At 46.6% G+C, this 27,218-nt stretch overlaps 1 protein-coding gene across 7 annotated transcripts in view; it reads right to left on the reverse strand.

The window, feature by feature from the left end:
- Positions 1 to 27,218, reverse strand: part of MPDZ (multiple PDZ domain crumbs cell polarity complex component) — an 832,961-nt gene that overhangs the window by 295,792 nt on the left and 509,951 nt on the right. For 3 of the 7 annotated variants that reach the window (XM_078675897.1, XM_078675894.1, XM_078675893.1), the window contains one exon: positions 1,857 to 1,955. The exons of 3 other annotated variants lie outside the window; for them this stretch is intronic. In XM_078675897.1, coding sequence (XP_078532023.1) covers positions 1,857 to 1,955 — 99 coding nt within the window. Of the gene's footprint in view, positions 1 to 272; positions 345 to 1,856; positions 1,956 to 27,218 lie in introns of all 7 variants that reach the window. One more of the 7 variants, XM_078675892.1, reaches the window with a different exon arrangement.

Below are 27,218 nucleotides of genomic sequence, written 5' to 3' on the forward strand. Positions count from 1 at the left end.
GCTAACATCATTGAAATTTTCCATAATTTTGTGGCATGGTTGCATCATGTGCCACCAGAGCTAGCACATAGCCACATACATGTCTGCTATTACAAATGCAACTTTCTCTTAGGAAACCATCAACGGCGATAAATTCACATTCAATCATGCAACAAAACAACAGAAAATATGAAGCACCACTTCACATCACGGGATGGGAGAGCAAGGCGCTGGATGGTTGGCAGGAGAGATACATAGCACACCGAAAATGAAAAGTGGTCAGGGACACGAACCTTAAATGGTATGGGAGAAAAAGGGTTATGTGGGGAACAACGGATGCCAATTCTACCAGTTTTCAGTGCATCCTACAGCAACAGAAACAGGTGTTATCTAAAATATCTCATAACAAATATATTATTAAAAATTTGCACCATTCTTTTAAATATTAACTGAATAAACCAAAGATATTTAGTAATGCATAAAAAATATTACTATATAGCATCTGAAATTGCACTGGAAGGTAAGGCTTAAATAAAAATAACACTCAAATGCAAAAATAAAACCAGAATTTGTTATTTTTAGTAAGATGATTAAACGATCAATAAAGGTGCTATATTCAGAATCTCAGCGGCAGATATCTGCAAGTGGTCCTTTAGTCAGTTTTAAGGCATCTTTTGTAATAAACAATGTGCAGTGGATGTTTTTAAATACATTCATTTAAAGATTATATTTGGTCATTTGAATGAGAGGAGCCAAATGCAAATTATGGAATCATCCATGCCTTTTCATATTCTTTAATGACAGAAACAGACAAGATCTTGGGGAAGGGGTTAAATGTCTACCACCCAAACGGTTTCATATATATGTGTGCATTTGCACCATGCACTTTCATTTAGTGGAGCTACAAGTACTCCATCGCAAATATAGGGAAAGCCTCAAGACCATAGACAGAGCAGAGGGCAATGTCGCCGCTCCACGAATGGGTGCTACACATTAACCTGTGCATGAGCACACAGTGTATCTGGCTTCTGCACACATCACCAAGCATAATTGGAGGGTTTGCATGGCCTCATATGCCAATTCCACTGCACACCTCTCCCCCTGCAAATAGAAAATTGTACAAGCAAGCAACTATCAAAGCAATCTTTTTGTCCCCTACCTGAAAACATTCCTGATTTCTACTATAGGAAATCACACTTCTGTGTTGTAAAATGGGTCTACATATAATGTAATCAGTGTGTCTTTCAAACCAGGAGACAATTATGGCTGGGAATATGTCACAATACTTGTCCAATCTTGTAATACAAACAAGTGAAAAGCAATAAAAAGTTATCAAATGGTCTGTTTAATACTTGTTGTATATGAAAAAGCAAAGCTGTAAGGAATAAGAGCACGTAGTGTGCTTGCCATGTATTATCTATGCTAAAAAGAAATGTACTATTACAAAATAAATGTTAGATTAAGTTAAAGTAACAATAAAGAATAACATGCATCAAAAATGTGCATGATAAATAATGTTCCAACAATTCTAAAGTGCGTTATAAGCTACCAACACTTAAAAAATGCATACCAATAACAGCCATGTGAAATTCTAACCACAATTCTTTATTTCATTACATTCTCTTTCATCCAGCACTGCATTTCCTACTTATTTTTGTATAAGCATTATTCACACTCTTCACAACGCACACCTCTATCCAAGCAGCGTTTAAGAAAATGAAAATACTAACTAAAGAAAAAAGAAATGCCATAGAAGTACATTCAAAATGCTATTCAGTGAAAATATGCAATAGCAAGCGGTGCGAGCATAGTATTAGCAATTGACTAAAAGGTACACGGGCCATAACCAATCACAAAACAATCAATCATCATCCAACCTGGTTAGTGTTCAACGGACGAGAATCAGCCAGTGGATTAGTGCTGCTGAAGGCAGGTTTAGCGAAAGAGCTGGATTGCAGAAAAGGCAAGGTTTTTCTCTAAAAGAAAAGCATACAGTAAGCATGGCCAAGCACATGACAACCACATAGAAACATACACTTATGACATGATAAAATGCTCTTTACAAAGACAGAATTAGAGTTATTAAAGAGCAGATGTTTCTTCCACGATTTTTTTGTTTCAAAAGTTTAGTTTAAAATGACATGTACATGTGATTGGAAAGATCAAAATTACGTATCCACAAAATCAATGCTTAACAAAGTCAGAAGTATGTAATATTTTCCACTGTTTTGAGATGGCAACGAAGAAATGGCTGATTCTATCTGAATCACCTGGACCGTTTTCTCTTCTTCAAAATATATCTTACCACTCAATTTACTCATGAGATTAAGTACAATTTGCATTGTGTTGCACACGACCCCAATACAGATGTCTAATAGAAAGTAATAATTTTGCATGAAAGTATCTAATCTTGAAATCAAACATGATAAATAAAAGTAAAACGATCAAACCCAGTAATCAAAGCTGCCAAGTAAACAAAACGCACTTGCAATTCTTCAATAGAGGTGATACATATTTCAGTCTTGAAATACTTTAAGAAATATTGTACTACTGCACAATTATATCACTGAAGGCTTCGATACTCTGGTGAGTATTTGGAAGATAAGCAGGAACCATTTACATCTTTGTTTGACATGAATTAGAATACAAATATGTCAGTTGACTTTCTCAAGACAAAACATATTTTTGACTTAACCTCAAAATATGCCCTTTCTTGTTTTATTATACTTTGATGTGAATCCTTTTAATTTGAACTGGAATTATGTGGAATTCTGATTGAGAGCTGTGGCAAGGGCTAAAAGAGGAACCTTGAGTCTGTGGAAATCTACAGGATCTTTCTCTGTTGATAGTTGCATTCAGGATCACTAAAAAGTGCCAATCCTTGTAAAAGGGCTATCTCAGAGTACAAAATGTTTAGATAAGCACAACTCAATGTAGAGTGAATGTGATTATCCATATTCTTTGACATTTTATTATTTATAATTGGTGTTCTTTTATATACATTGTGGCAATTCATGTGATATCTGAATATTCCCACATGAGAATATTGCAGTGAAGGCATGGTCTTCAACTATGCTAGACGAAGAGGAACCTAGTGGAGTGAAAAATTAGAAAACCAGATAAAACAACTGAGCACAAAGCATGAATTGTGCCACACCTTTTGTAATGCAAAGAAACTTATTATCTCTGGTCAGACACAATATTGTGAACATTTTTGATTCTCTAATATCATCAGCTTATGTCACTGAAGAAAGTGAACCTAAATTGAACGTATTAGTTCTGCACTTCATTTCTGCATTTCAATCAAGAAAAACACATATTAAAAATATTTACTCGAACGCAAGTTATTTCAATATTGCAGTTCTGAAATAAGGACTTGACCTCAATATCTTTTGAGTAATTTTGATCTGGCCCCTGGCTGGAATTTATTGCCGTAACACAAAAAACTCGGGAGGAGGGTCCAAGGGGTAGAGTTTAGAGACCTGCAAGAAAGCAACTCCCCTAAAATTACAATCATAACACTAAATGCTTCTTGGGTCTAAGGCAATCTGAAAACAGTGTGGGAAAAGAGAGATGAGAGAAGTGGATATATGTCTCAATAACAAACCCTGAGAGGGGAGTAATCCCTTTTAGGACGAATGCCCTCACCCACCATAGGTAGCATGCTTCATCAATTGGGCTTCTCCTCCCAGTGAGAAAACCTAGTCCCACTGAGGGCTACAACCACCTCACCGTGAGGAAGGAGCACTGGGATGTTTTAGTAAATTGTCAGCAGGTCTTACGGATGCTAAAATCCCAAATGAGAGCAATGAGGTGTTGTGAGGGTGCAGCGCAATAAGTGAGTGAAAGTGAGTTAAAACTACCTAGTGTGGATGAAAAGATACTTTTTCCGCTTTTCCAAACTGGCAGGGTTAAAAAGCAGTGCAAAGCAGAATCAATTTAAACTGCTAAGGTGTATAGAAAGGTCAACATGTTTCAGCCTTTGTAATCTATAAAAGTATACAGGCTTTCGTCAGGACCAAAGAATAAACAAAGCTGCTGCTGAACAAAGTGAAGGAAAAAACCCACCTATGGTGGGTGAGGGCATTAGTACTAAAAGGAATTACTCCCCTTTCGAGGTTTTTTAGTGAGACTTTTATCCACTTCTCTCATCTCTCTTTTCCCACACTGTTTTGGAATTTATTGGCTTCAGTTAAGTTTGTTCCTACAAACAAAAATAGGCTATCATTACTATATAATGAGTTTTCATGCACTGCATCACATTGCATTCACAGTGCAACCTGAATTACCAACAAGCACTGGCGTTGCCAATAGGTCTCGCAGTAGGAAAGTTGGAGCTATTACAATTGCAAATAACAATGCCTTTCATTTTTCTTTTCATTTTAAAAACATAAAGGGCTTTGTCATTTACAAAACCAATAGCTCTAACTTTCCTACTGCGAGACCTATTGGCAACGCCAGTGCTTGTTTTGCATGCAAGCATTACGGGCGCTCTATTAAATAAATAAATATAAGGCCACGGCGATCGCTGCTCAATGCTGTTTGGAAGGTGGGAGGGGAGCCAAGGCGATCGCTGCTGTTTTGGGAGGTGTATTCTTTTCAGGCAAGCATTACGGGCGCTCTGTTAAATAAATATATAAAAGGCCACGTGATTAAACCAAGAAAGTGAAACCTGCCACGACATCTATGATAGGTGAAGTTTGAGAAGTGGGAGGGGTGTTCTTTTCAGGCAAACATGGGCGCTCAAATAAATATAAGGCCATGGCGATTGCTGCTCGTTACTCTTAATGAGGTGGGAGGGGAGCCACGGTGATCGCTGCTCGATGCTGTTTGGGAGTTGGGAGGGGTATTCTTTTCATGCAAGCATTACGGGCGCTTGGCAACGCCAGTGCTTGTTTTGCATGCAAGCATTACGGGCGCTCTATTAAATAAATAAATATAAGTCCACGGCGATCGCTGCTCAATGCTGTTTGGAAGGTGGGAGGGGAGCCAAGGCGATCTCTGCTGTTTTGGGAGGTGTATTCTTTTCAGGCAAGCATTACGGGCGCTCTGTTAAATAAATATATAAAAGGCCACGTGATTAAACCAAGAAAGTGAAACCTGCCACGACATCTATGATAGGTGAAGTTTGAGAAGTGGGAGGGGTGTTCTTTTCAGGCAAACATGGGCGCTCAAATAAATATAAGGCCATGGCGATTGCTGCTCGTTACTCTTAATGAGGTGGGAGGGGAGCCACGGTGATCGCTGCTCGATGCTGTTTGGGAGTTGGGAGGGGTATTCTTTTCATGCAAGCATTACGGGCGCTCTATTAAATAAATATATAGAGACGTCGAGAGTAGACGTGGACGGTGTAGCCTGTGAGTTCAGGACATAGCAGAACAAGGAGGCAAGCTTCAGCAGCTAACCATGCACGATTTAGAACGGAAACAAGCGCGCGTGCGCTGAAAGTAAAAAAAAAAAAAAAAAAAAGCACCAAAAAAAGGAATGGACGGGAGATGTAACGGCGGCGAGTGAGCTCAGGCTAAACAAAACACAAGCCTAAAAGACAGCAATGGGCAGGAGCACCAGATCGGATTGGAGGCAGTAAGAATAAATATAACGTTATTTTCTTGTCAGAGGTTATTCAGAAAAATCCGAAGTAAACAAGAGCAGCCGAGAGCGCGTGCAGGGGAGGGGGCGGAGCGGGTAAAAAAATAAACAAGACGGAGGGAAAGGCAGATAAGGGAAGGGGGGAGGAGAAATGCGACACGGCGGGCAGGGGAGGGGGCGGAGCGGGGAGAGGGTGTGAAAACAGCAGGGGCCTGGAGTGCGGCTGAGGGAACTGATGTGCACGCGCTTTTAAGCTCAATGCACATGCGCATTGAGCTTAAAAGTCACGGGCACTGCAAGGAATCGCCACGATTCCTTGCAACCTGGTTAAAGACTGTTTAAGCCCCAATAGTCTCGCAAGCTCGATGCGCATGCGCATCGACAGGCGAGACCTAAAAAGGGACCTCGACAATTACTTCATTGTTGATGCAACCAAACAGCCACTAAACTGAAAAGGTGTTAAACTGTGTGCTGCTGGGAGTGAACAAAACCCAGAGTTGAGAGTGTCGAAAAATAAAAATAGCTGTTCAAAATTAGGATTTATATAACAGAAGATGGCAGACTGATGACGTTTTATGGGGACGATGATTCTGAGATAGCCTGTGAGGTTATGTTTTTATTAATTCTGGCACAAATCAAGGCTAAAAACTATGTAATATAGTTACGGAGGTCCTTTTAAGTAATGTTGAGTAGAAAGTTTATCAAGAATTTTAAAATAGCTCTTGAAGTTGTAATTGGAGGGTTGAGCTTCTGAAAAACTGGGCGTCAGGACATTTACACCTACTTTTGAAACCAGACATTATTCAATTGATCAATTGAGCATAAAACAGGATGTGTGGTACTATGGGAGGCTTAGGTAAAATAAAATTGTAAATCTGTCAACTGTAAAACCATATGTATTCATTTTAAGACTAGAACATTTGCCGCTCTGCTCCTTGACAGGCAAGGTAACTCAATGAGGTCTTTAATTTGCAATCTATATAAGGCACGTATTCATGAATTATTACATGTTTTACATCTTTGCCAGTGATTGACTTTGGGAAGAAGACATTATATAGTAGTAACCACAGTAACATTTAACATTACATTAACTGCAAGAAAGCCCACATGGGTTTTCCTTTCAGAAACCTGGGCCACTGAGTCTTCGCGACCTGACTTGGTAGAGGCTGTGCCGGATGGGTACTCTTTAGCTAGACTGGATAGAGTGGGGCGTAGAGGAGGTGGCCTTGGAATCCTTTATAGGACCTCCCATACCTGTCATACCATTCAACTCTCCAGGCCCTCCGACCTTTTCCAAGCCCTTTATTTTCTCATAAAATCTCCCTATGCCGCCCCTTTTGTGGGTATCCTGGTGTACAGACCACCCGGGCCGAGGACAGACTTCAGTCAATCTCTTCTTAACATTCTAGAGCCCTATTTCGGATCTGCCAATCTGACAGTTCTGGGTGACCTACATTTTCACTTGGATAATCCTGAATATAAAGATTCCGTGGCCCTTCTGGACTCACTGTCTGCATGTGATCTCTTGCAACTGGTCAAACATCCTACCCATCAGACGGGTCATATTCTGGACGCGTTTTTTTTCTAATGACGATAGGCTCAAAATAGACGATCCCATCCCTTTGGTCTGGTCCGATCACCTTGCCGTTCCTTTGGAGCTCCGGGTCGCCCTGATGCATGCGAAGACTGGTGTCCCTAGCCAAACCAAATCCAGGAGGAGCCTCAGGAAGATTACGAGCGCCTCGTTGGCCCCTCTGATGCAAAATCATAAAGCGGATCTTTTTGAGGATGTCAATCTAGCCGCTTCTGAATTGTCCAAAGCCATTAGGGCAGCAGTAGATGTGCTGGCTCCCCTTTCTTCTTGCTACTCTGCGAGAAAGAAACCTTCTGCACCCTGGTTTTCGGAGCCTCTTAGGCTCATGAGGCAGGGGTGCAGGAGGCAAGAAAGGCTTTGGCGGGCGAGTTGGAATTTTAAGGAGAGGGATAAACACAAGAAACTCCTGAAGGAGTACAAGGTGGAGGTCATTAGAGTGAAGCAAGAATACTTTGCTAACTTGACAATGGCTCTTTCCTCCCCCAGGGATCTTTTTAAAATAGTTGACTCGCTCTGCACGTTACAGATGCCGGACCCTATAGTAAGCTCCCAGGAATTCTGTGATAAAATCGCAGGATTCTTCCACTCGAAGATTGCGGACATTTATTCGAATCTTGAATTACAAAGGTCCGTTACCCCGCCTCCGCCCGTCCCCTCTTTTCCGCCTTCAGAGGAGGTTTCCCCTACCACCTTTATGAGTTTGTCCGAATTTCCGCCTCTATCCTATCAGGAGCTTGACCTGCTTTTAAATAAGACAAGGTCGGAGTCCCCATTGGACCCATGCCCCCTTAAAGTCCTGAAGGAGTGCAGAGACTCCTTACTGCCCTTATTGTTGAACATAATGAATAGGGCTATGAGAGAGGGCATTTTCCCGTCTCAATGGAAGAGTGCGGTGGTCAAACCCCTCCTAAAGAAGCCTACATTAGATCCCGAGGTGCTTAAGAATTTTCGCCCCATCTCTATGCTTCCAGCTCCGGCGAAGATGCTGGAGACCCACCTTAATCAACATCTGGCGGCATTTCTTGACTCCTCAGGTCTCTTAGATCAATCCCAACACGGCTTCAGGAGGCACCATAGTACCGAGTCAGCCCTTACGGTCGTACTGAACAACATCCGCATGGAGGTAGACCAGGGACATACCACCGTCCTGGTCCTTTTGGACTTGACAGCCGCCTTCGATACCCTATCCCCTTCGGTTTTAACATCTCGCCTGAGGGAGATAGGGGTGGAAGGGGCGGCTTTGAGTCTGCTGGCCTCCTTTCTGGACCAGAGGGAACAGAGGGTTAAGCTGGGAGAGTTCCTATCTCCATCCGTGCCTGTGCAATGTGGGGTTCCTCAGGGGTCGGCATTAAGTCCGACCCTGTTCAACATCTACATGACCCCGCTTGCCAGGCTGGTTAGATCTTTTGGGATGGAGGTAGTCTCCTATGCTGATGACACACAGATCTTGGTGTCCCTCTCCCATTTGGGTAACTCGTCACCGTTCAACTTTAGGAGCTGCATGGAAGCAGTGTCCCAGTGGATGATCTGGAGACCCACCTTAATCAACATCTGGCGGCATTTCTTGACTCCTCAGGTCTCTTAGATCAATCCCAACACGGCTTCAGGAGGCACCATAGTACCGAGTCAGCCCTTACGGTCGTACTGAACAACATCCGCATGGAGGTAGACCAGGGACATACCACCGTCCTGGTCCTTTTGGACTTGACAGCCGCCTTCGATACCCTATCCCCTTCGGTTTTAACATCTCGCCTGAGGGAGATAGGGGTGGAAGGGCCGGCTTTGAGTCTGCTGGCCTCCTTTCTGGACCAGAGGGAACAGAGGGTTAAGCTGGGAGAGTTCCTATCTCCATCCGTGGCTGTGCAATGTGGGGTTCCTCAGGGGTCGGCATTAAGTCCGACCCTGTTCAACATCTACGTGACCCCGCTTGCCAGGCTGGTTAGATCTTTTGGGATGGAGGTAGTCTCCTATGCTGATGACACACAGATCTTGGTGTCCCTCTCCCATTTGGGTAACTCGTCACCGTTCAACTTTAGGAGCTGCATGGAAGCAGTGTCCCAGTGGATGATCTATAATTCACTAAAGTTGAACGGTGAGAAGACTGAGATCTTGGTGTTTGGCCCAAACAATAACATCTGGTCACCTGAATGGTGGCCGCCTTCGGAGCTGTCCTACTCCTACGGAGTCGGCACGGAACTTGGGAGTTTTGATTGACCCCGCCCTCTCCATGACTTTGCAGGTGAACAGAACAGTTGCTACCTGCTGGGGTATTATTAAAATACTTCGAAAAATAAAACATTATTTGTCTCCTCAGGCGCGGAAGCAAGTGGTGGTAGCACTTGACGCTTCGCGACTTGATTATTGTAACGCCTTGTACACCGGCATGAATAAGAGCCTGATACAGCGTCTTCAGACTGCCCAAAATGCGGCAGCCAAATTTGTTCTGGACGCTCCTAGATTAGCGTCAGCAACGGCAGCCAGGAAGGCCTTACACTGACTTCCTATTGAATCGAGGATCATCTTTAAAACGCTCTGCCTGACCTACGGTGCACTCTCCGGTAAGGGTGCGGGGGGTGTCAAGAAACTGCTGCTACCCTATGTACCGGGCAGAGACTTACGCTCCTCCTCAAGGAGCCTGCTGTGGTACCTCGCTTCCGTAGGAGTAAATGGGGCGGTAGGGCTTTCTCTTCAATTGCCCCTAAATTATGGAATACCCTTCCTTGTGAAATTAAATCTCAGTCTTCCGTTTTGCTGTTTTGGAAGGCACTGAAAACATGGCTGTTTGCAAGGGCGTACCCGTAGTTACTGTTCATTTTTTTTAGGGCTCGGCTGAACGCGCGGAAGCGCGTCTCCGCCGAGAACTTATTGTGGCCGTGTCTCCTTTCCAGGAGACATTCCTGGCCGCGCGCATCGCCTTAGAGGCGATTTGAAACGATCACGTGCACGCGAACGCGCTCGCTGCATTCTTTCAGACACACACACAAGCGCCCATGCACGCACATACAGGCCCCCCACGCTGCATTCTCTCACACACACACACAAGCGCCCATGCATGCACGCACGCACATACCGGCCCCCCACACACTTACACACGCGCACGCACACAGACACACGAGTGCCCACATCGCAGCGTTTTATTTTCAGTTTGTAGCTTGTTTTTACAGCTATGGCAAAAAGTTTGTGGGCTGTTGTGAAAAACTGCTGGCCTTATCTAACTGAAAGGCAGCGGGCTATTCCCTTTCTTGTTACGTTATTCACTGGAGAAGATCCGGACTCCGGGTTATCATTGTGGCATCTGTCCCTGCCTCTGATGATAAACAGCCTTATCCTTGCACCAGAATTTTGCTTCAGTTTCACCTTGAAGAGCGGCTCTTGACCCGCACATGTTAAACATCCTTGTTCAGGATCTGTCAACGTGTATTTTTCCTGTGGTAGCGAGGTCTCCAGCGGATGTTTTTCGTATAAAAGGGAGGGGTGTCCACGTTAATGGTTGCTTTCATTCGGATTTTAAGGGAGATTTTTCAATGTGTATTTTTTGTATATCACGATCTTTCTTGGAATAACGAAATAACATATTTTTTCTCTGTGGTGTGATTTCATCAGCGTGCATTTTCCTGGACTGGCTAAGACTTCCATGTATATCTTTCGCGATTGTGCGACAATCTTTAGCTGTGTGCATTTCATATCTGAGTGTGCAACGTCTGCAAACCAGATGCACCAGGATTTAGAAGGTTTGAGTATTTTTACTCAATGAGATGCTCTTTGATATGCTCATTCGCATTTGGTTGACGCCGGCAGAAGAAGACCCCGTCCGGGTCTGGACAGCTTTTGGGGCCCTGCGTTAGCTAAGGGTCCCTCCCCACCTTCGTCGGATTTACCCACTTGTGGCGAACATGGCCGGTGTGGAGGGGCACGTGGCCCCAGGACCCACGAGAAGGCAGGCCTGGTGAGGTGAAAGGTCACCGTGGACCATGGGAGCTAAACAGGTGAAATGGTGAGTGGACCCGTGCATGGGGGCCCCGCTGCGCCAGGCCGGGGTGCGCCTCAGACCCAAGGCGCCCTGGTCTGTTCCTGGGAAAAGCACTGTAGGGATGATGTCATCTGATGCGTTGTATTACTGTGTTATCTGTCACGTGTTGCATGTTGTGTGCCATTATGTTTCGTTATTTGTGGTTGTGTAAGTGATATTCTATGCTATGTCCTTTACGTTGATACTGATATAGCATTCACGAAGCCTCACAGTCGCTTCAAGGGTCTCGCTGCTCTGGCAGTGTCTGAAAAAGTGTAATTCGTAGGCCCTCACAGACCAGACCCGGAAGAAGAAGAGCAAATACAATTATCAACCTAGATGGTGCACTGATTTATACTATTTACACTGATTTATGTGTAGCATGTGTTTATTAACTGTATGCTGGGCCCACACACAATCATGAAATACTAAATCTTGTGTGCAGTTATGTATCAATTAGTGAGAACAATCTCTGCCGAACCCATTGAGCTATCTCAGCCACTTAAACATGTTAATATTAAGCGAGGTGTAAATCCAAGTGAAGTGCCAAAAACCTGAATTTCGCAGGTTTGATTTTAATGAGGGCTGACTCTGTCTTTCATCCTTCTAGTGTCTATGGAATCAGCGTTATTGATTCACAGACAATACTTTCTGTCGGTAATATAGGATAATTATCATTATTAACAACAGAGTAATAATGCCTCTTTATGCAGTTCTTAATACAGCAGGGTTGCTGTTCTGAACGCCGCAAATCACAGTCTGTGCTATCTATTGTAGACTATAATAATTACTGTGACGTAGGAACAGGCCAGGGGTCAGCCAAGTGGAGGGTCAGCGATCTAAATATAGCACGTCGTGGGCAGCCCTTCAATACCAAGCGTAGCATGCAGGTGTAGGAATAGTGCAGCGGGTGACACCCGAAGACTACGTGTGATCCTCGCCACCGAGTACAAAACTCTAGAGCTGTGTACAAGGGCTGGTGTCCACTGGAAGAGACGTCGATCTATCACTGGCAGCGTTTTCGTGATAAGGGGGGCTTGGGGGAGGGAGCTGACCGAAGGGAGGTCTCCTCCCCCGGGCTGTTTGGGAGGGTCACGAGGGGTTTTTCTCATCGTAGCTGCCAGAATGTTCTGGATTTGGGCTGGCCTAGTAGGACTGGCCAGCCCAATTATAAATTTGCCTGTCCCCGCCCCCTAGCCACCATTTTAGGTTTGGTGACCTGGTGGCTAGGAGGGCTGTTAGCGTTTTTGTGGTAATTAATTAGAGAGCATTCAGGTGGTATTATTTGAGTTTATTGTTGCTGTTTCATTGTGATAATGGAAGATTATCGAGTCCTTGAAGCGATGAGGCTTCTGTCCGAAGCAGGGCGCATGGATTTACTGGTGGGAGGGGTTGTGTTATGAGGGGTTGTGTAAGTGATATTCTATGAGGGGTTGTGTAAGTGATATTCTATGCTATGTCCTTTACGTTGATACTGATATAGCATTCACGAAGCCTCACAGTCGCTTCAAGGGTCTCGCTGCTCTGGCAGTGTCTGAAAAAGTGTAATTCGTAGGCCCTCACAGACCAGACCCGGAAGAAGAAGAGCAAATACAATTATCAACCTAGATGGTGCACTGATTTATACTATTTACACTGATTTATGTGTAGCATGTGTTTATTAACTGTATGCTGGGCCCACACGCAATCATGGAATACTAAATCTTGTGTGCAGTTATGTATCAATTAGTGAGAACAATCTCTGCCGAACCCATTGAGCTATCTCAGCCACTTAAACATGTTAATATTAAGCGAGGTGTAAATCCAAGTGAAGTGCCAAAAACCTGAATTTCGCAGGTTTGATTTTAATGAGGGCTGACTCTGTCTTTCATCCTTCTAGTGTCTATGGAATCAGCGTTATTGATTCACAGACAATACTTTCTGTCGGTAATATAGGATAATTATCATTATTAACAACAGAGTAATAATGCCTCTTTATGCAGTTCTTAATACAGCAGGGTTGCTGTTCTGAACGCCGCAAATCACAGTCTGTGCTATCTATTGTAGACTATAATAATTACTGTGACGTAGGAACAGGCCAGGGGTCAGCCAAGTGGAGGGTCAGCGATCTAAATATAGCACGTCGTGGGCAGCCCTTCAATACCAAGCGTAGCATGCAGGTGTAGGAATAGTGCAGCGGGTGACACCCGAAGACTACGTGTGATCCTCGCCACCGAGTACAAAACTCTAGAGCTGTGTACAAGGGCTGGTGTCCACTGGAAGAGACGTCGATCTATCACTGGCAGCGTTTTCGTGATAAGGGGGGCTTGGGGGAGGGAGCTGACCGAAGGGAGGTCTCCTCCCCCGGGCTGTTTGGGAGGGTCACGAGGGGTTTTTCTCATCGTAGCTGCCAGAATGTTCTGGATTTGGGCTGGCCTAGTAGGACTGGCCAGCCCAATTATAAATGTGCCTGTCCCCGCCCCCTAGCCACCATTTTAGGTTTGGTGACCTGGTGGCTAGGAGGGCTGTTAGCGTTTTTGTGGTAATTAATTAGAGAGCATTCAGGTGGTATTATTTGAGTTTATTGTTGCTGTTTCATTGTGATAATGGAAGATTATCGAGTCCTTGAAGCGATGAGGCTTCTGTCCGAAGCAGGGCGCATGGATTTACTGGTGGGAGGGGGGCCGGCGCGCCCCCAGCGCCAGGCCTCCTCGGGTGTTGCTGCCGCGGTGTTGGCGTGCTCCTCACCGAAGAAGAGACGCTCCGGGCAGGTGAGTGAGAGGGGCCGGTCACGTACACGGAAACCGGCCCCTTCTGGTGCTGCGCGTGTGGCGGTTGGGGAGGGGGGAGCTCCGGCGGCGTCTGGCGCTCCCTCGGTGTGCGCTAGGGAGATGCGTTCAGCCCATGCTGGACACACGCGAGTAGCGTTTGAAGCGGGGGGAGCTCCGGCGATGTCTTGTGCTACCTCGGGGCATGCGGGGGAGGCGGGAAGCGCGTTGTTTCTGCCGGCGGTAATGCGGGCGGGCAGTGTGGTTCCCGGGGAAGAGCTGTCTTCAGTTTTGAAGGTCTCGGGCAGGCGGGGGAGGGGGGGGGCGGGGAGGGAGCAAGAAGCGCTCTGCCTCGGACCCATTGTTGGAGCGCCGGGTGGAGCCGGAGCTTGTGGTTGTGGCGCGTGGAGCGCGCAGAGGCTCGGTGCCAGTTACTGAGTTCCAAGGTTTACCCCAGGAATACGTTCAGCCCGGTGGGAATCCTTCTTTGACGGTGGTTGCTGAATCGCAGTTTCTCTTAGAGGCAGGCACTCAGGTTTTATCATTACCTTCTAGTCATTTAGTGCCAGGGAAACAGGTTGCAGGTAGAAAGGTCTCGGGCAACCTTGTAACAGGTGGAGTGGAGGGCTCTGGGGTTTTTGAGCATCAAGCTGGTCATTCCTTTTGTTCTCATGATGGGGGTGAGGGTCAGTTGGAGGTGGATGGGAATGTGGGCAGTCCTTTATTGTTTTCTACCCCTGGTTCTTCAGTGGGTGCAGCCTTGTCTGTGGGGGGGGGGGGTTCCAGGGAAGAAGGGGAGTGGGCTCAAATGGGAGTGGGGGGTTCCAATTCTGGTGCTCCTTTGGATTTCAATGTCTCAAGGCCTGGGGATACAGGGTCTGTTGGTATGTTGGATGTGGATGACCGTTGTCAGTGGGAGTGCAGGGGTCGGTCACAGGTAGGCCAGAGATCGTTTTCTTACGCTGCTAATGTTGGAGGGACAGTTTTGGGTCATTCTTCAGGGGACTGTCCTCCTGTGTTAAAGAGTGTGGGGGGTGTTGGTCTCTCTGACAGAGAAGCGGTACATGACAGGGCTTTCACACAGGTCACTGGTGGGCATGGGCAGGGCATTGGGGAGACTGTTCCTTATTGGTCTGGGGGTGCGGGAGGCCCCTCTTTCATGTATGGTTCTCCTGGTTGGGAGCATTTTGGTTCTGCGGGTTTGGCGCAGCGTGGTTTGCAGACGGATGGTGAGGGTCATGTTTGGGGTGCAGGGCCCCCTTTTCTGGCTTCTTCTTCAGCGGTGAGGGGGGTTAACTTGGATGAGAGTTATGATGAAGAGGTGATAGGCGACTCTCCGATCAGAGGGGTGCCTTTGAGGGGCGGCATTAGAGGGCGTTCTTTGGATAGGCTTCAGGGGATGGTTCTTGGTTCTCAGTTGCAGGGAACAAGGTCTATATCAGAGGTTGTTTTCAGGGACCCTAGCACACCAGTCCAAACTTTTTCTTTTCAGGATAGGAATAGGTGCGGTGGTCCAGACTTGGCAGGGCGCGGTCCAGTCCACTTTCGCCAAGGTGAAGCGAGGAGAATGCCTAGCGCGGCCCTCTCTGTTCCACCGAGGGAGCCCGCCGCGGCCAGCACACGAGGGTCCGGCGTGACCCCGCTGGCCCCATCGAGTAGCAGGTATAGGTGTCCTACCTTACCGGCGGCTATGGAGCCGCAGAGTCAGCGCCAGGGGAGGTACGGGCGTGTACAGTCTGCTCCCCCTCATGGAATTTCAACACAAAACTTAAAATGTAATATGGCTGATGTTGGGTTAGGTAAGACCCGTGGTGTGGTGTTTCCAGATGAACCTGATTCAGTGGTTCTGGATTACGATGAAGATAGTCCCGAAGAAGGAGAGTTGCGGGACGTGGAAAGGGGGGTGCCCTCTCATGTTGTTGGAAGTGTTTTTCAGGCTCCGGTGGTGCAAAAGCAAGTCAAGGAGAGACCAGAACGCGGCCCGTCAGTCAGGGCGCCTCCAAGACGAGATACAGTGGTATCGGCATCACAGGCTGGGCCGGCGAGAGTGGTCTCTTTGTTGCCAGGTGAGCAGCTAGCTACACGGGCCAAACCAATTATGGTGTCTGTGGGCACAGGTGGGACTGAGGCTGTTGGGGTGGGTGAGGGGCGGTTGGAAAAAGGACGTTATGTGAAAGACACTGCTGTGGGCACTGATGAGGTGCTGGACACTGCAGGTAAAGTTGAAAGTAGTACTGGTACAGAGGCCTCAGGTGTTACAAAAGAGCCATTGGCCAGCAAAGAATTGAAAATTAAAAAAAATGCCCTATATGGGAGTCACGAAGCCTTTGGGTGCACATTTAATGTTGAGTACAAAAGAAAGAATTTGGAAGGGTGAATATGTGGAACTCCTTAAGTTACTGCACCGAGAAGTACGGTCCAAGAAAGGGTCCAAGGAGGAAGAATTTGAACTGGCAAAACGACCTAGAGTTCCCTTAACCATTGAAAATTGGACAGCTGCTTTCCTAATTTATGCAAGTGTGTATTGTGAGAAATTCCCAGAGCGCAGCGTGTCCCTTTTTAAATACATGGATGTTATACGCAAGGCGCAGCTTACTGGGGGGGGGGGGTTTGCTTGGTCCCAATATGATGAGGAGTTCAGGGCTAGGATGGCTTGGGATCCGGAGGCCAAGTGGGGGGAACTGGACACTGATTTATGGCAGCACACTATGGGGTCGGCTTCGGGGGGTAAGACGATTTTTACAGCAAGTGGTCTCCCCATAATATACCGGCCCTTTCAGGGCAAGCCCACCAGGGGAGGCGTGGGAAGTAGCTCAAACACACAGCCTGCAGTCGGCACATGCTGGGAGTTTAATAAAGGCTTCTGTACTAGGGAATACTGTAAATTCAGGCATGAGTGCTCAGGTTGTGGTAAGCGACACCCCTTGTCTAGATGCTGGGAGAACAAGCCAGCAGGGGATCATCAGGGGACTCAGTCAGGTGCAGGGGGTTCGGGGACGTCCCAACATTCTGCAGGAGGTAGGGGATTCAGAGGTAATCGGGGTTCTGGGTCCAAGGGCTCATACACCGGTTAAGTTGGAAAAGTTGCGCCTTGCACTTCATGACTATGATAATGCAGCTGGGAAACAAACATTGTTGGATGGTTTTGAATTTGGTTTCAAGTTAGGTTACACAGGTCCTAGACAAAGAAGATGGTCTGCTAATTTAAAATCTGCATCTGAGCATGGCACAGTAGTACAAGACAAGTTGAATAAGGAAGTACACGAAGGGAGGATGGCTGGCCCTTTTCACGATTGGCCGATCCTTAATTTAATAATATCACCTATTGGAGTGGTCCCGAAGAAAGATCCGGGACAATTCAGGCTTATACAACACTTATCATGGCCGGAAGGGTCGTCGGTCAATGATTTTATTGATCCAGATGCTGTTTCAGTCTCTTATTCATCAGTTGACGTGGCCATGTCACTTGTTGTGACCGCGGGCGCAGCTGCTGAGATGGCCAAGTGTGATATAAAGTCTGCTTTCCGGCTGCTGCCTGTCCATCCGGAAGACTGGTGTCTTCTGGGTATCCAATTTTCAGGAAAATGGTATGTGGATAAGGCTTTGCCGATGGGTTGCTCTATATCATGTTCTCTTTTCGAGTGCTTCAGTACTTTTCTACAATGGTACTTTACTCATCAGTCTGGTCACTCACTGGTAACGCACTACCTGGATGACTTTTTCTTTGTCGGGTCCCCGGGCTCCGCGGAGTGCAAGTCTGCTCTGGACACTTTCCAAGGGCTCATGGAGGATCTGGGAGTTCCTTTGGCTCCCGAGAAAACTATAGGTCCTGACACAGTCTTGTCCTTTTTGGGGATTGAACTTGATTCTGTGGCAATGCGGGCTCGCTTGCCTGAGGATAAGAAAGTGAAGATGCTGGATTTGCTGGACACTATGTTAGCAAAACGGAAAGTGTTGGTGAAAGATGTTCAGGTGTTGCTAGGCCATCTCAACTTTGCTTGTAGGGTCGTGAGAGCAGGAAGGACTTTTTGTCGTAGATTAGGCAGGGCTCTTGCTGGTCAACATTTGCCTCACCATAGGGTTCGATTGTCTGCTGGAGTCAAGGAGGATTTGAGGATGTGGAGATTTTTTCTCTCTTCCTTTAATGGTGTTCCTTTGCTTAGGGACGTTGACTTTCAATGGGATGTGCAAATGTTTTCGGATGCAGCTGGCAGTGATGGTTTTGGTCTGTATTGGAATGGAAGATGGTGTGCGGAACGTTGGCCGGATGAGTGGTTGAATGGTGGTCGCAGCATTACCTTTTTAGAGCTTTTTCCTTTGCTGGTGGCTTTGACACTGTGGGGGGAGGTCTTGGCACATAAGAAAGTGCTTTTTCGTGTGGACAACATGGCTGTGGTGCAAATTGTTAATCGACAGTCTGCCAGGGACGAACAGGTCTTGAAGCTCATGAGAGTTTATGTGCTGGGTTGTTTGAAACACGACATTCACTTTCGTGCTTTGCACATTCCTGGGGTGGACAATGACATTGCGGATGCTCTGTCTCGTTCACAGTGGGGCAGATTCCGTGGACTGGCGAGGGAGGCAGACCAAGCACCGACCCCGATGCCGATTCATCTGTGGCACGTAGGCAACGGCGGGTCTTACAACTGGTGGTAGGTTCTTTGTCTGTGTCTACGCGTTCTGCTTATTCTCTGGCCTGGAGGGAATTTCTGGAGTCTGGCGCTTGTAGGCGTGAGGAGGTTTGGCGTCGTTCGGAGGATGTAGTGAATTTCATTTTGGATCTCATGGACAAAGGGCTGACTAAGGTGACTATCGCCGGTAAATTAGCAGGGATAGCATTTATGGGCAAGTTGTTATGGGGTTATCCTCCGTCGGCAGGGGAGATGGGCAGGAGGATGCTTGAGGGTTGGGCCTGAGAACAGGGGCACACCAGTAGACTCAGGGCTCCTTTATCTTGGCAGATCCTGGCTCGATTGATAACTGTTCTCCCTGAGGTTTGTTCAGATGACTTTGAGTCATGCTTATTTTCCATGTTAATGGCCTTCATGTTTTTTGGAGCTTTTAGGGTTTCGGAGTTGTTGGGTTCGAAATGCAAGTGTGGCCTATTTTGGCGGGATGTTTTCTGTTCTGATGAGGGGGTGCATATATGGTTAGCCAGCTCCAAAACTGATCAGACTAAGAAGGGAAAGGGTGTGTGGTTACAAGCGCGTGCTCCTAGGATTACTTGCCCTTTACTGCTAGCGCGGCGCTGGCGTTCTTTGTGCGGGGGTGGTGATGATGCACTCGTCTTTCAGCATATTGATGGCACCCTGGTTACAGCATACCAATTACGCATGGTTCTGCGCAAAGCTTTGGAACACTTGGGTTTAGATGGGAGCTTATATGGGACACATTCCTTCCGGATTGGGGCTGCAACTGAAGCTTTTAACAGAGGTTGGACTCAAAGGGATATCATGAGGCTGGGGCGTTGGTCTTCAAACTGCTTTCAGCGCTACGTGAGAAGTCAAGCGGAGGAGGCGCATGCATCATCTTCCTTCCCATGAGCTCTAACTCTGTTTTCTTTTATAGGTTCTGTTGCTGGGCCTCGTTCTCCGGTGGTGACGGTCTGGATAGTTGGGCATTCCTTCGTGAAGTGGGCCCGAGTCCAGGCAGCACAGAGTTACTTTGGAGAACTTCTGGGTTTTAACGCTAGTATGTTCAATGTGGTTTGGAAGGGGAAAGGTGGGATGCTCTGGAGAGAGTTAATCCCTTGTCTTAACAACAATATGGTGGGCGGGCTGTGTCCTGATATTCTGGTCATCCATCTGGGGGAAAACGATCTTTGTGCTACCAAAGGGGTAGTGTTACTTCGAGCTATTAAGAAGGATTTGGGCCTTATCAAAGAGCTTTGGGATGGGTGCCATGTCTATTGGACTGAATTGATACCGCGTAGGATCTGGAGAGGAGCGGTCAACCCCATGGCGGTTGACAGGGCTAGGAAGAAAGTAAACTCAGAGGTTTCGCACTGCTGCCGTGGTCTTGGTTTTAGCAGGATTTCCCATAGGGAAATTAAGTTTGAGACTGTGGAATTCTTCAGAGATGATGGTGTTCACCTGTCCAGAGTGGGTATGGACCTATACTTGTTGGAGTTACGTGAGGTTTTGGCGCGTTCGCTAGCTATGCACCGTTAATGTTGGTTCGGTTCTGTTTTTCGTTTACCGGTGGGGGGGGCAGAAAGGGAGGTGGTGTAGTTTCTCTCCCCCTCCTATCTTTCTGGGTGGCGGGGTTTTTGGTTGCCCCGGTGCTGTTTATGGTAGATTGTTTGATGAGTATTGGATTGATTCTTTGATTGACAGGTTCAGGGGAAGTTGGTCATTGTTTGACCGTTCAGGTTTTGGGGGGTATTGGCAGGAGTGAAGGGTCAGGCAGGGTTTATGGTTAAAGAGGGCCTGGCTTTCAATATGTGATTGGGGTTTTGATGAATAAGGGGTTAAATGATGACGTAATGATTGAATTAATGACGTAATGTTTATTGATGATGTTATGTTTATAATGTTGTTGTAATGTTTTAATGCTGTACTGTTGGGTGGGGGAGGGGTCAAAGAATTTTAGGGGAGGGGGTGGGGGGCGGGGTTTGTAGTTAATTATTTATTTAGTGAGAGATAGTTTTGTAAGGCGTTGCCAAGGTTTTATATTTGTAATGTGCACCTGTTTCCTAATAAAGCGGCCTTTTTCACACTCAAAACAATTCTGGTCTACGTTTCTCCCACCCCTCGCCCTCCCTCCCAAGGGGGGCTTGGGGGAGGGAGCTGACCGAAGGGAGGTCTCCTCCCCCGGGCTGTTTGGGAGGGTCACGAGGGGTTTTTCTCATCGTAGCTGCCAGAATGTTCTGGATTTGGGCTGGCCTAGTAGGACTGGCCAGCCCAATTATAAATTTGCCTGTCCCCGCCCCCTAGCCACCATTTTAGGTTTGGTGACCTGGTGGCTAGGAGGGCTGTTAGCGTTTTTGTCCCTCCCTCCCTCCCATTTATTATTATTATTCATACTCCTGGGTTTTTCCTTCCCCCGAATTTTTGTTACGTTAGAATTTTTTCCCCCCTTTATTGATAATTTTAATTTTAAAGGCTTTTTTCTTAGATATAGGTGTGCAGGGTTTTTTTTCTTGTGACTTGTATTGTCGCTAGGAACAGGTGCTGGCGGGGTTTTTGGTTGCCCCGGTGCTGTTTATGGTAGATTGTTTGATGAGTATTGGATTGATTCTTTGATTGACAGGTTCAGGGGAAGTTGGTCATTGTTTGACCGTTCAGGTTTTGGGGGGTATTGGCAGGAGTGAAGGGTCAGGCAGGGTTTATGGTTAAAGAGGGCCTGGCTTTCAATATGTGATTGGGGTTTTGATGAATAAGGGGTTAAATGATGACGTAATGATTGAATTAATGACGTAATGTTTATTGATGATGTTATGCTTATAATGTTGTTGTAATGTTTTAATGCTGTACTGTTGGGTGGGGGAGGGGTCAAAGAATTTTAGGGGAGGGGTTTGTAGTTAATTATTTATTTAGTGAGAGATAGTTTTGTAAGGCGTTGCCAAGGTTTTATATTTGTAATGTGCACCTGTTTCCTAATAAAGCGGCCTTTTTCACACTCAAAACAATTCTGGTCTACGTTTCTCCCACCCCTCGCCCTCCCTCCCAAAAACAGAAGCTCGGCTTTGCTTAAAAACGGGTTTGCTTTTTAAATGACAAGTGGGCCGCGTCTGCTCTCCGCCTGTGAGTAATGCGGCCACGTGACCCGAGCAGCTGCTTCATTTGCATTTCAAAGAGCTTGCAGATAATTGTGTGTCTATGTGTGTTTGTGAGCAGGGCTGCGTCTGTCTTGTTGCATGGGTGACTGATTTTCTATATCTGTAGAGTGCAGAGTAGTGAGTGCAGAGTAGTGAGTAGTGAGTGCAGAGTAGTGAGTAGTGAGTAGTGAGTGCAGAGTAGTGAGTAGTGAGTGCAGAGTAATGAGTAGTGAGTGCAGAGTAGTGAGTGCAGAGTAGTGAGTAGTGAGTGCAGAGTAGTGAGTAGTGAGTAGTGAGTGCAGAGTAGTGAGTGCAGAGTAGTGAGTAGTGAGTGCAGAGTAGTGAGTGCAGAGTAGTGAGTAGTGAGTGCAGAGTGGTGAGTAGTGAGTGCAGAGTAGTGAGTGCAGAGTAGTGAGTAGTGAGTGCAGAGTAGTGAGTAGTGAGTGCAGAGTAGTGAGTAGAGAGTAGTGAGTGCAGAGTAGTGAGTGCAGAGTAGTGAGTAGTGAGTGCAGAGTAGTGAGTAGTGAGTGCAGAGTAGTGAGTGCAGAGTAGTGAGTAGTGAGTGCAGAGTAGTGAGTAGTGAGTGCAGAGTAGTGAGTGCAGAGTAGTGAGTAGTGAGTGCAGAGTGGTGAGTAGTGAGTGCAGAGTAATGAGTAGTGAGTGCAGAGTAGTGAGTAGTGAGTGCAGAGTAGTGAGTAGTGAGTAGTGAGTGCAGAGTAGTGAGTGCAGAGTAGTGAGTGCAGAGTAGTGAGTAGTGAGTGCAGAGTAGTGAGTGCAGAGTAGTGAGTGCAGAGTAGTGAGTAGTGAGTAGTGAGTGCAGAGTAGTGAGTGCAGAGTAGTGAGTAGTGAGTGCAGAGTAGTGAGTAGTGAGTGCAGAGTAGTGAGTAGTGAGTAGTGAGTAGTGAGTGCAGAGTAGTGAGTGCAGAGTAGTGAGTAGTGAGTGCAGAGTAGTGAGTAGTGTGTAGTGAGTGCAGAGTAGTGAGTGCAGAGTAGTGAGTAGTGAGTGCAGAGTAGTGAGTAGTGAGTGCAGAGTAGTGAGTAGTGAGTGCAGAGTAGTGAGTGCAGAGTAGTGAGTGCAGAGTAGTGAGTGCAGAGTAGTGAGTGCAGAGTAGTGAGTAGTGAGTGCAGAGTAGTGAGTAGTGAGTGCAGAGTAGTGAGTAGTGAGTGCAGAGTAGTGAGTAGTGAGTGCAAAGTAGTGAGTGCAGAGTAGTGAGTGCAGAGTAGTGAGTGCAGAGTAGTGAGTAGTGAGTGCAGAGTAGTGAGTAGTGAGTGCAGAGTAGTGAGTGCAAAGTAGTGAGTGCAGAGTAGTGAGTAGTGAGTGCAGAGTAGTGAGTAGTGTGTAGTGAGTGCAGAGTAGTGAGTGCAGAGTAGTGAGTAGTGAGTGCAGAGTAGTGAGTAGTGAGTGCAGAGTAGTGAGTAGTGAGTGCAGAGTAGTGAGTAGTGAGTGCAGAGTAGTGAGTGCAGAGTAGTGAGTGCAGAGTAGTGAGTAGTGAGTGCAGAGTAGTGAGTAGTGAGTGCAGAGTAGTGAGTAGTGAGTGCAAAGTAGTGAGTGCAGAGTAGTGAGTGCAGAGTAGTGAGTGCAGAGTAGTGAGTGCAGAGTAGTGAGTGCAGAGTAGTGAGTGCAGAGCAAGATTGTCCGTTTGCTTTACAAAATCCTCTATCTTTACATTCGGAGAAAGAAAAGTAAACTCGACGCTCCACGTTAAAACAACAAGTACCAACTTTCAAAAAAAGCCTGACATTTGACCATCTTTTAAAGCGTAGCAAATGTGACAAAATAAAAACAAAATATAAAAGCATTTTATTGCTCATTTATTTTCTGAATTCCAGCATGTTTATTTTGGGGGTACTGCATCACCCTTACTATGTGCACGCTGCACAATGCTTCACTCTTCACCCTCACACACCCTCAAACACCCTCACACCCCCTCACACCCTCTCAAACTTAAACACCCTCACTCACCCTTACACCCTCACACGCCCTCACCCTCACCCTCCCCCTCCCCCTCACACACCCTCCCCCTCACACACCCTCACCCTCACTCACCCTCACACCCCCTCACCTTCGCACCCCCTCACCTTCGCACCCCCTCATACCCCCACACCCTCACACCCTCACTAGCATAACAAAACATAGCATAACAACACACAGCACAGCATAATAAAAAAGCACAGGATAGCAAAAGATAGCATAGCATAATTATTCCCAACTCTCATTGTTATTGAGCAACATATGACAGTTTGCAAATCATCTTTATACACCAATTCAGAGTTTTCGGAAAATTTATGCAACGCATTGTCATACACAATGCCAATAACTCAAACTTTAATGCTGCGAGCCCTATTGCATTGTAAATGCTTGTCATGGATTTGCTGTTAGGCGCCTTGATGCCTTCGGGCTTAGTTGCGCGTTATAAGATTCTTTTCATTTCATTTCAATACAAGAAGATCTATTATATTGCCTAACGCACCCCCCAAATGATAGAGTCAGTTTTCAGATGTTTAACATTTTTAAGTGATTTTTACACATATTCTAAAGTTATCTGTATTTGTGTGAGAGTATTTTTCTCTAGTGTCCTCTTATTGCATCATACTTTATTCATTTTTCAAAAGGATAGAATCCGTTTTATGATTTTACATTTTGTATACCTATCTGTGAAACATAAATTTGAATTGTTGACCCAGTTGTAGGTCTAAATCAATTTTAAATTAAATTGAATGAGTAGAAGGCGATGACAGTATGTCTTGCGCACATCGGGTTTTCTCTGAATCCATTTATATATACCGTTCAAATTGGATACATGCCTGTAGGAAGCTGGACTTCTTTGAAGATGTCCCCCCACTTTTTGCCCTCATTTGAACTATTAAATGCTATTTTTTTCAAGTCCAACAGTGCACCGAAGCCTGCCTTAAGAGCCCTAAGACAAGGTGCATTATCTTACATATGACGACATAACTGCATGAGCAGATTTGCCCCTGAGATGTCTAGTTCTATTATTAGATATTGCAAGTAAACAGGGAAGCCATCTTAAGTATATGTACTGGCCATTACGACTTACCCAGCTACATGATGTCTTAACTAAAAGTAATAGTGTTTGGTATCAAATATCTGGTCTTGATAATTCCTTACTGATGCCATTATCGGATTTGTCCTGACATGCACCAAGAGGGAACCTTTGAGGTGCCCCCTGAAACCTACTAGTCTTCTATTGTGCTGGCTGACTGGCATTGTCCAGCCTGCCACCACAGACCAGTTTCTTACCCCTGGAGGTGAGAGCCTACTAAGGTTTTGCACCAGGACAGGCAGGAAATTAGCTATGCACGTAGGTGTTTTACACCACCAGGCTAGTCACACCCCTAAGGGGGACTGCCTGATGTGCTCCACAAAAGAAGGGTTCCACCATCTTGTTTTTGGCAGAATCGGAACTCTGGGACAGGGTTATGCCCACTCCCCACAGGAAGTGTCATATAGGGGGTGTAGTGACCCCAAGGGTAAGTAGGCTATTGGCTACTACCCTACACTCTACCTAACGCCCGAAATTGAGCATTTAGAAGGTCCCCTGATACCAGAAAGGGAGATTTTACTACTGGAAACTGAGGAAGGACGAAGAAGGACAGACAAGGCGAAAATAGAACACCAGCACCAAAGATTAGTCCCATACCTTTCCAGGCTGCTTGTACTTTGCAAATCGCTGAGGCCAACTTCACAAAAAGCTGGACACCCTCCCCAAAACCCTTGGAGGACCTTCCAGCCCCTTTGAAGTAGAGGAGCCACTTCCCTGCAGTCACTGACCACATCTGCCTGGTCCACTGTGCTGCCGACCCCTGCGTCCAAAAAGGGAGCAGCACCCCAGAACGAGGTCTTCATGCTCTAGGAGGTCAGATCTGTCTCCCTTCCAAGTTTGGAGATGCCAGGACCGCCAGGAGCTGCCTAGCACCAATACCCTGGGCAGCGGAGCAGTTTCAACAGCCAAGGCTTGTTTGTGGTTCAATCCAAACTCCAACACAGTCAAGACCGACCGTTAAATGTCCAGGCCAGGCACCAAACCTTCCAAGACCGACCTAAGGGCAAGGGACTTCAGCATCATTGAGGCCAGCACCGAGAGTGGTCCTGCTGTCCTGTTCTGTCCCCAACAACCAGGTCGACACCAAGAAGTGAGAGCTTCTAACACAAGTGACGAGCAAGAAAAAAACCCTCTGAAACTGAGTCCCACGGCCTGAGTCTGAGCCGACCAATGGTGCCCACTTGCTCCAGAGGCCCTCACGAGCTGAGCCCCCCCTTTGGGTTCTGCCGGACTGATCCCCAAGTCCCAACTTGCAGCACTTTTCTGCTTACAGGTTTTTCCATAGACTTTAGCGGTAGCTTTCGAGGCTACCCCTGCGACTCGCACCTCGCCACCCAGGCCCACCAGGCCAGATAAAACACATTTCTGGTGGTTTTAAGGACCTCGGCCCCTACTTACCTTAAGTCCAGAAGAACAGTCTTGTAGTACGAGTTACTTACCTTCAGTAATAATGTATCTGGAAGAGACTTTTTTTGTTTGTAGAGTTTTATATAGCGCGAACTTGACCCGAATCGGGTATCAGAGCACTTTACATAGCACCAGATACGGTACATGAGGACAAAGATTCATTTTTGAATTTTTGTTAGGCACGGTGAGATTAAGTGATTTGCCCGGCACGGTGAGATTAAGTGATTTGCCCAGTATCACAGGATGTTTGGCATCGTTACCGAGACTCGAACCGAGATCCCCAGGTGCTTAACGTAGAATTATCCCCAAGCGTGAGACTGGATCCAGATAACTTTTTGCCACAGCATCCATGCGCACCAGGGGGACGGCACCACGTGACTTGACTCCGCCCTGACGTCGTCCGCGTACGTGACATCAGCGAGGACACATAAGTCTCACCCTGGAGCGCATACGTCAGTTTTCTTCGGAGAACTTTCTCCGCGTCACAAACAAAATCTGTGAGAATACTGGAACAGTGTGCGAAAAAAACAGCTAAACGGAAAGGGAAGAAATGAATGGTGAGGAACAGCACCATCCAGAACAGTGCCAGGCACTATGGCACCAAAAGACATGGCACGAAAGACTAGAGTACAGCTACTGCAAAGCAAGCCTGCAAATAAATACAACAACCTCCCCGGGCAGAAAACATGTGAAAAGATGCACAGCAGACAAAGAAGTCTGCAACCACGTCCAGAACCGAGAAGGGTACCAAGGCCAGAATGGAAGAGTAACAGCAATTCATCCCCAGCCAACACCAGCAGGGAGAAACATATCCTGAAAAGGGGCTAAGGGTCGAGACCCAACCAAGGGACCTCGACCCCAAGGACTGCGAAGGAGTCAGAAGTGCAAGCAACGAAAAGAAAGAAGAGCACGAGCAACCCAACACTGGAGACCAGGGTGCAAGGGTGAAGAAGTACCCATGAAACCACCAGCCAATCAACAGAAAGGAAGGAATAGAGTAAACAGCAAGACGAGCAACCCCCAGGGAGGGAGTAAGAAAAGGCACTCGCATAGGACAACCACCCGGAGG

The sequence above is a fragment of the Lissotriton helveticus genome, chromosome 2_1 (genome assembly GCF_964261635.1).
Source record: "Lissotriton helveticus chromosome 2_1, aLisHel1.1, whole genome shotgun sequence".
Classification (NCBI taxonomy): domain Eukaryota; kingdom Metazoa; phylum Chordata; class Amphibia; order Caudata; family Salamandridae; genus Lissotriton; species Lissotriton helveticus.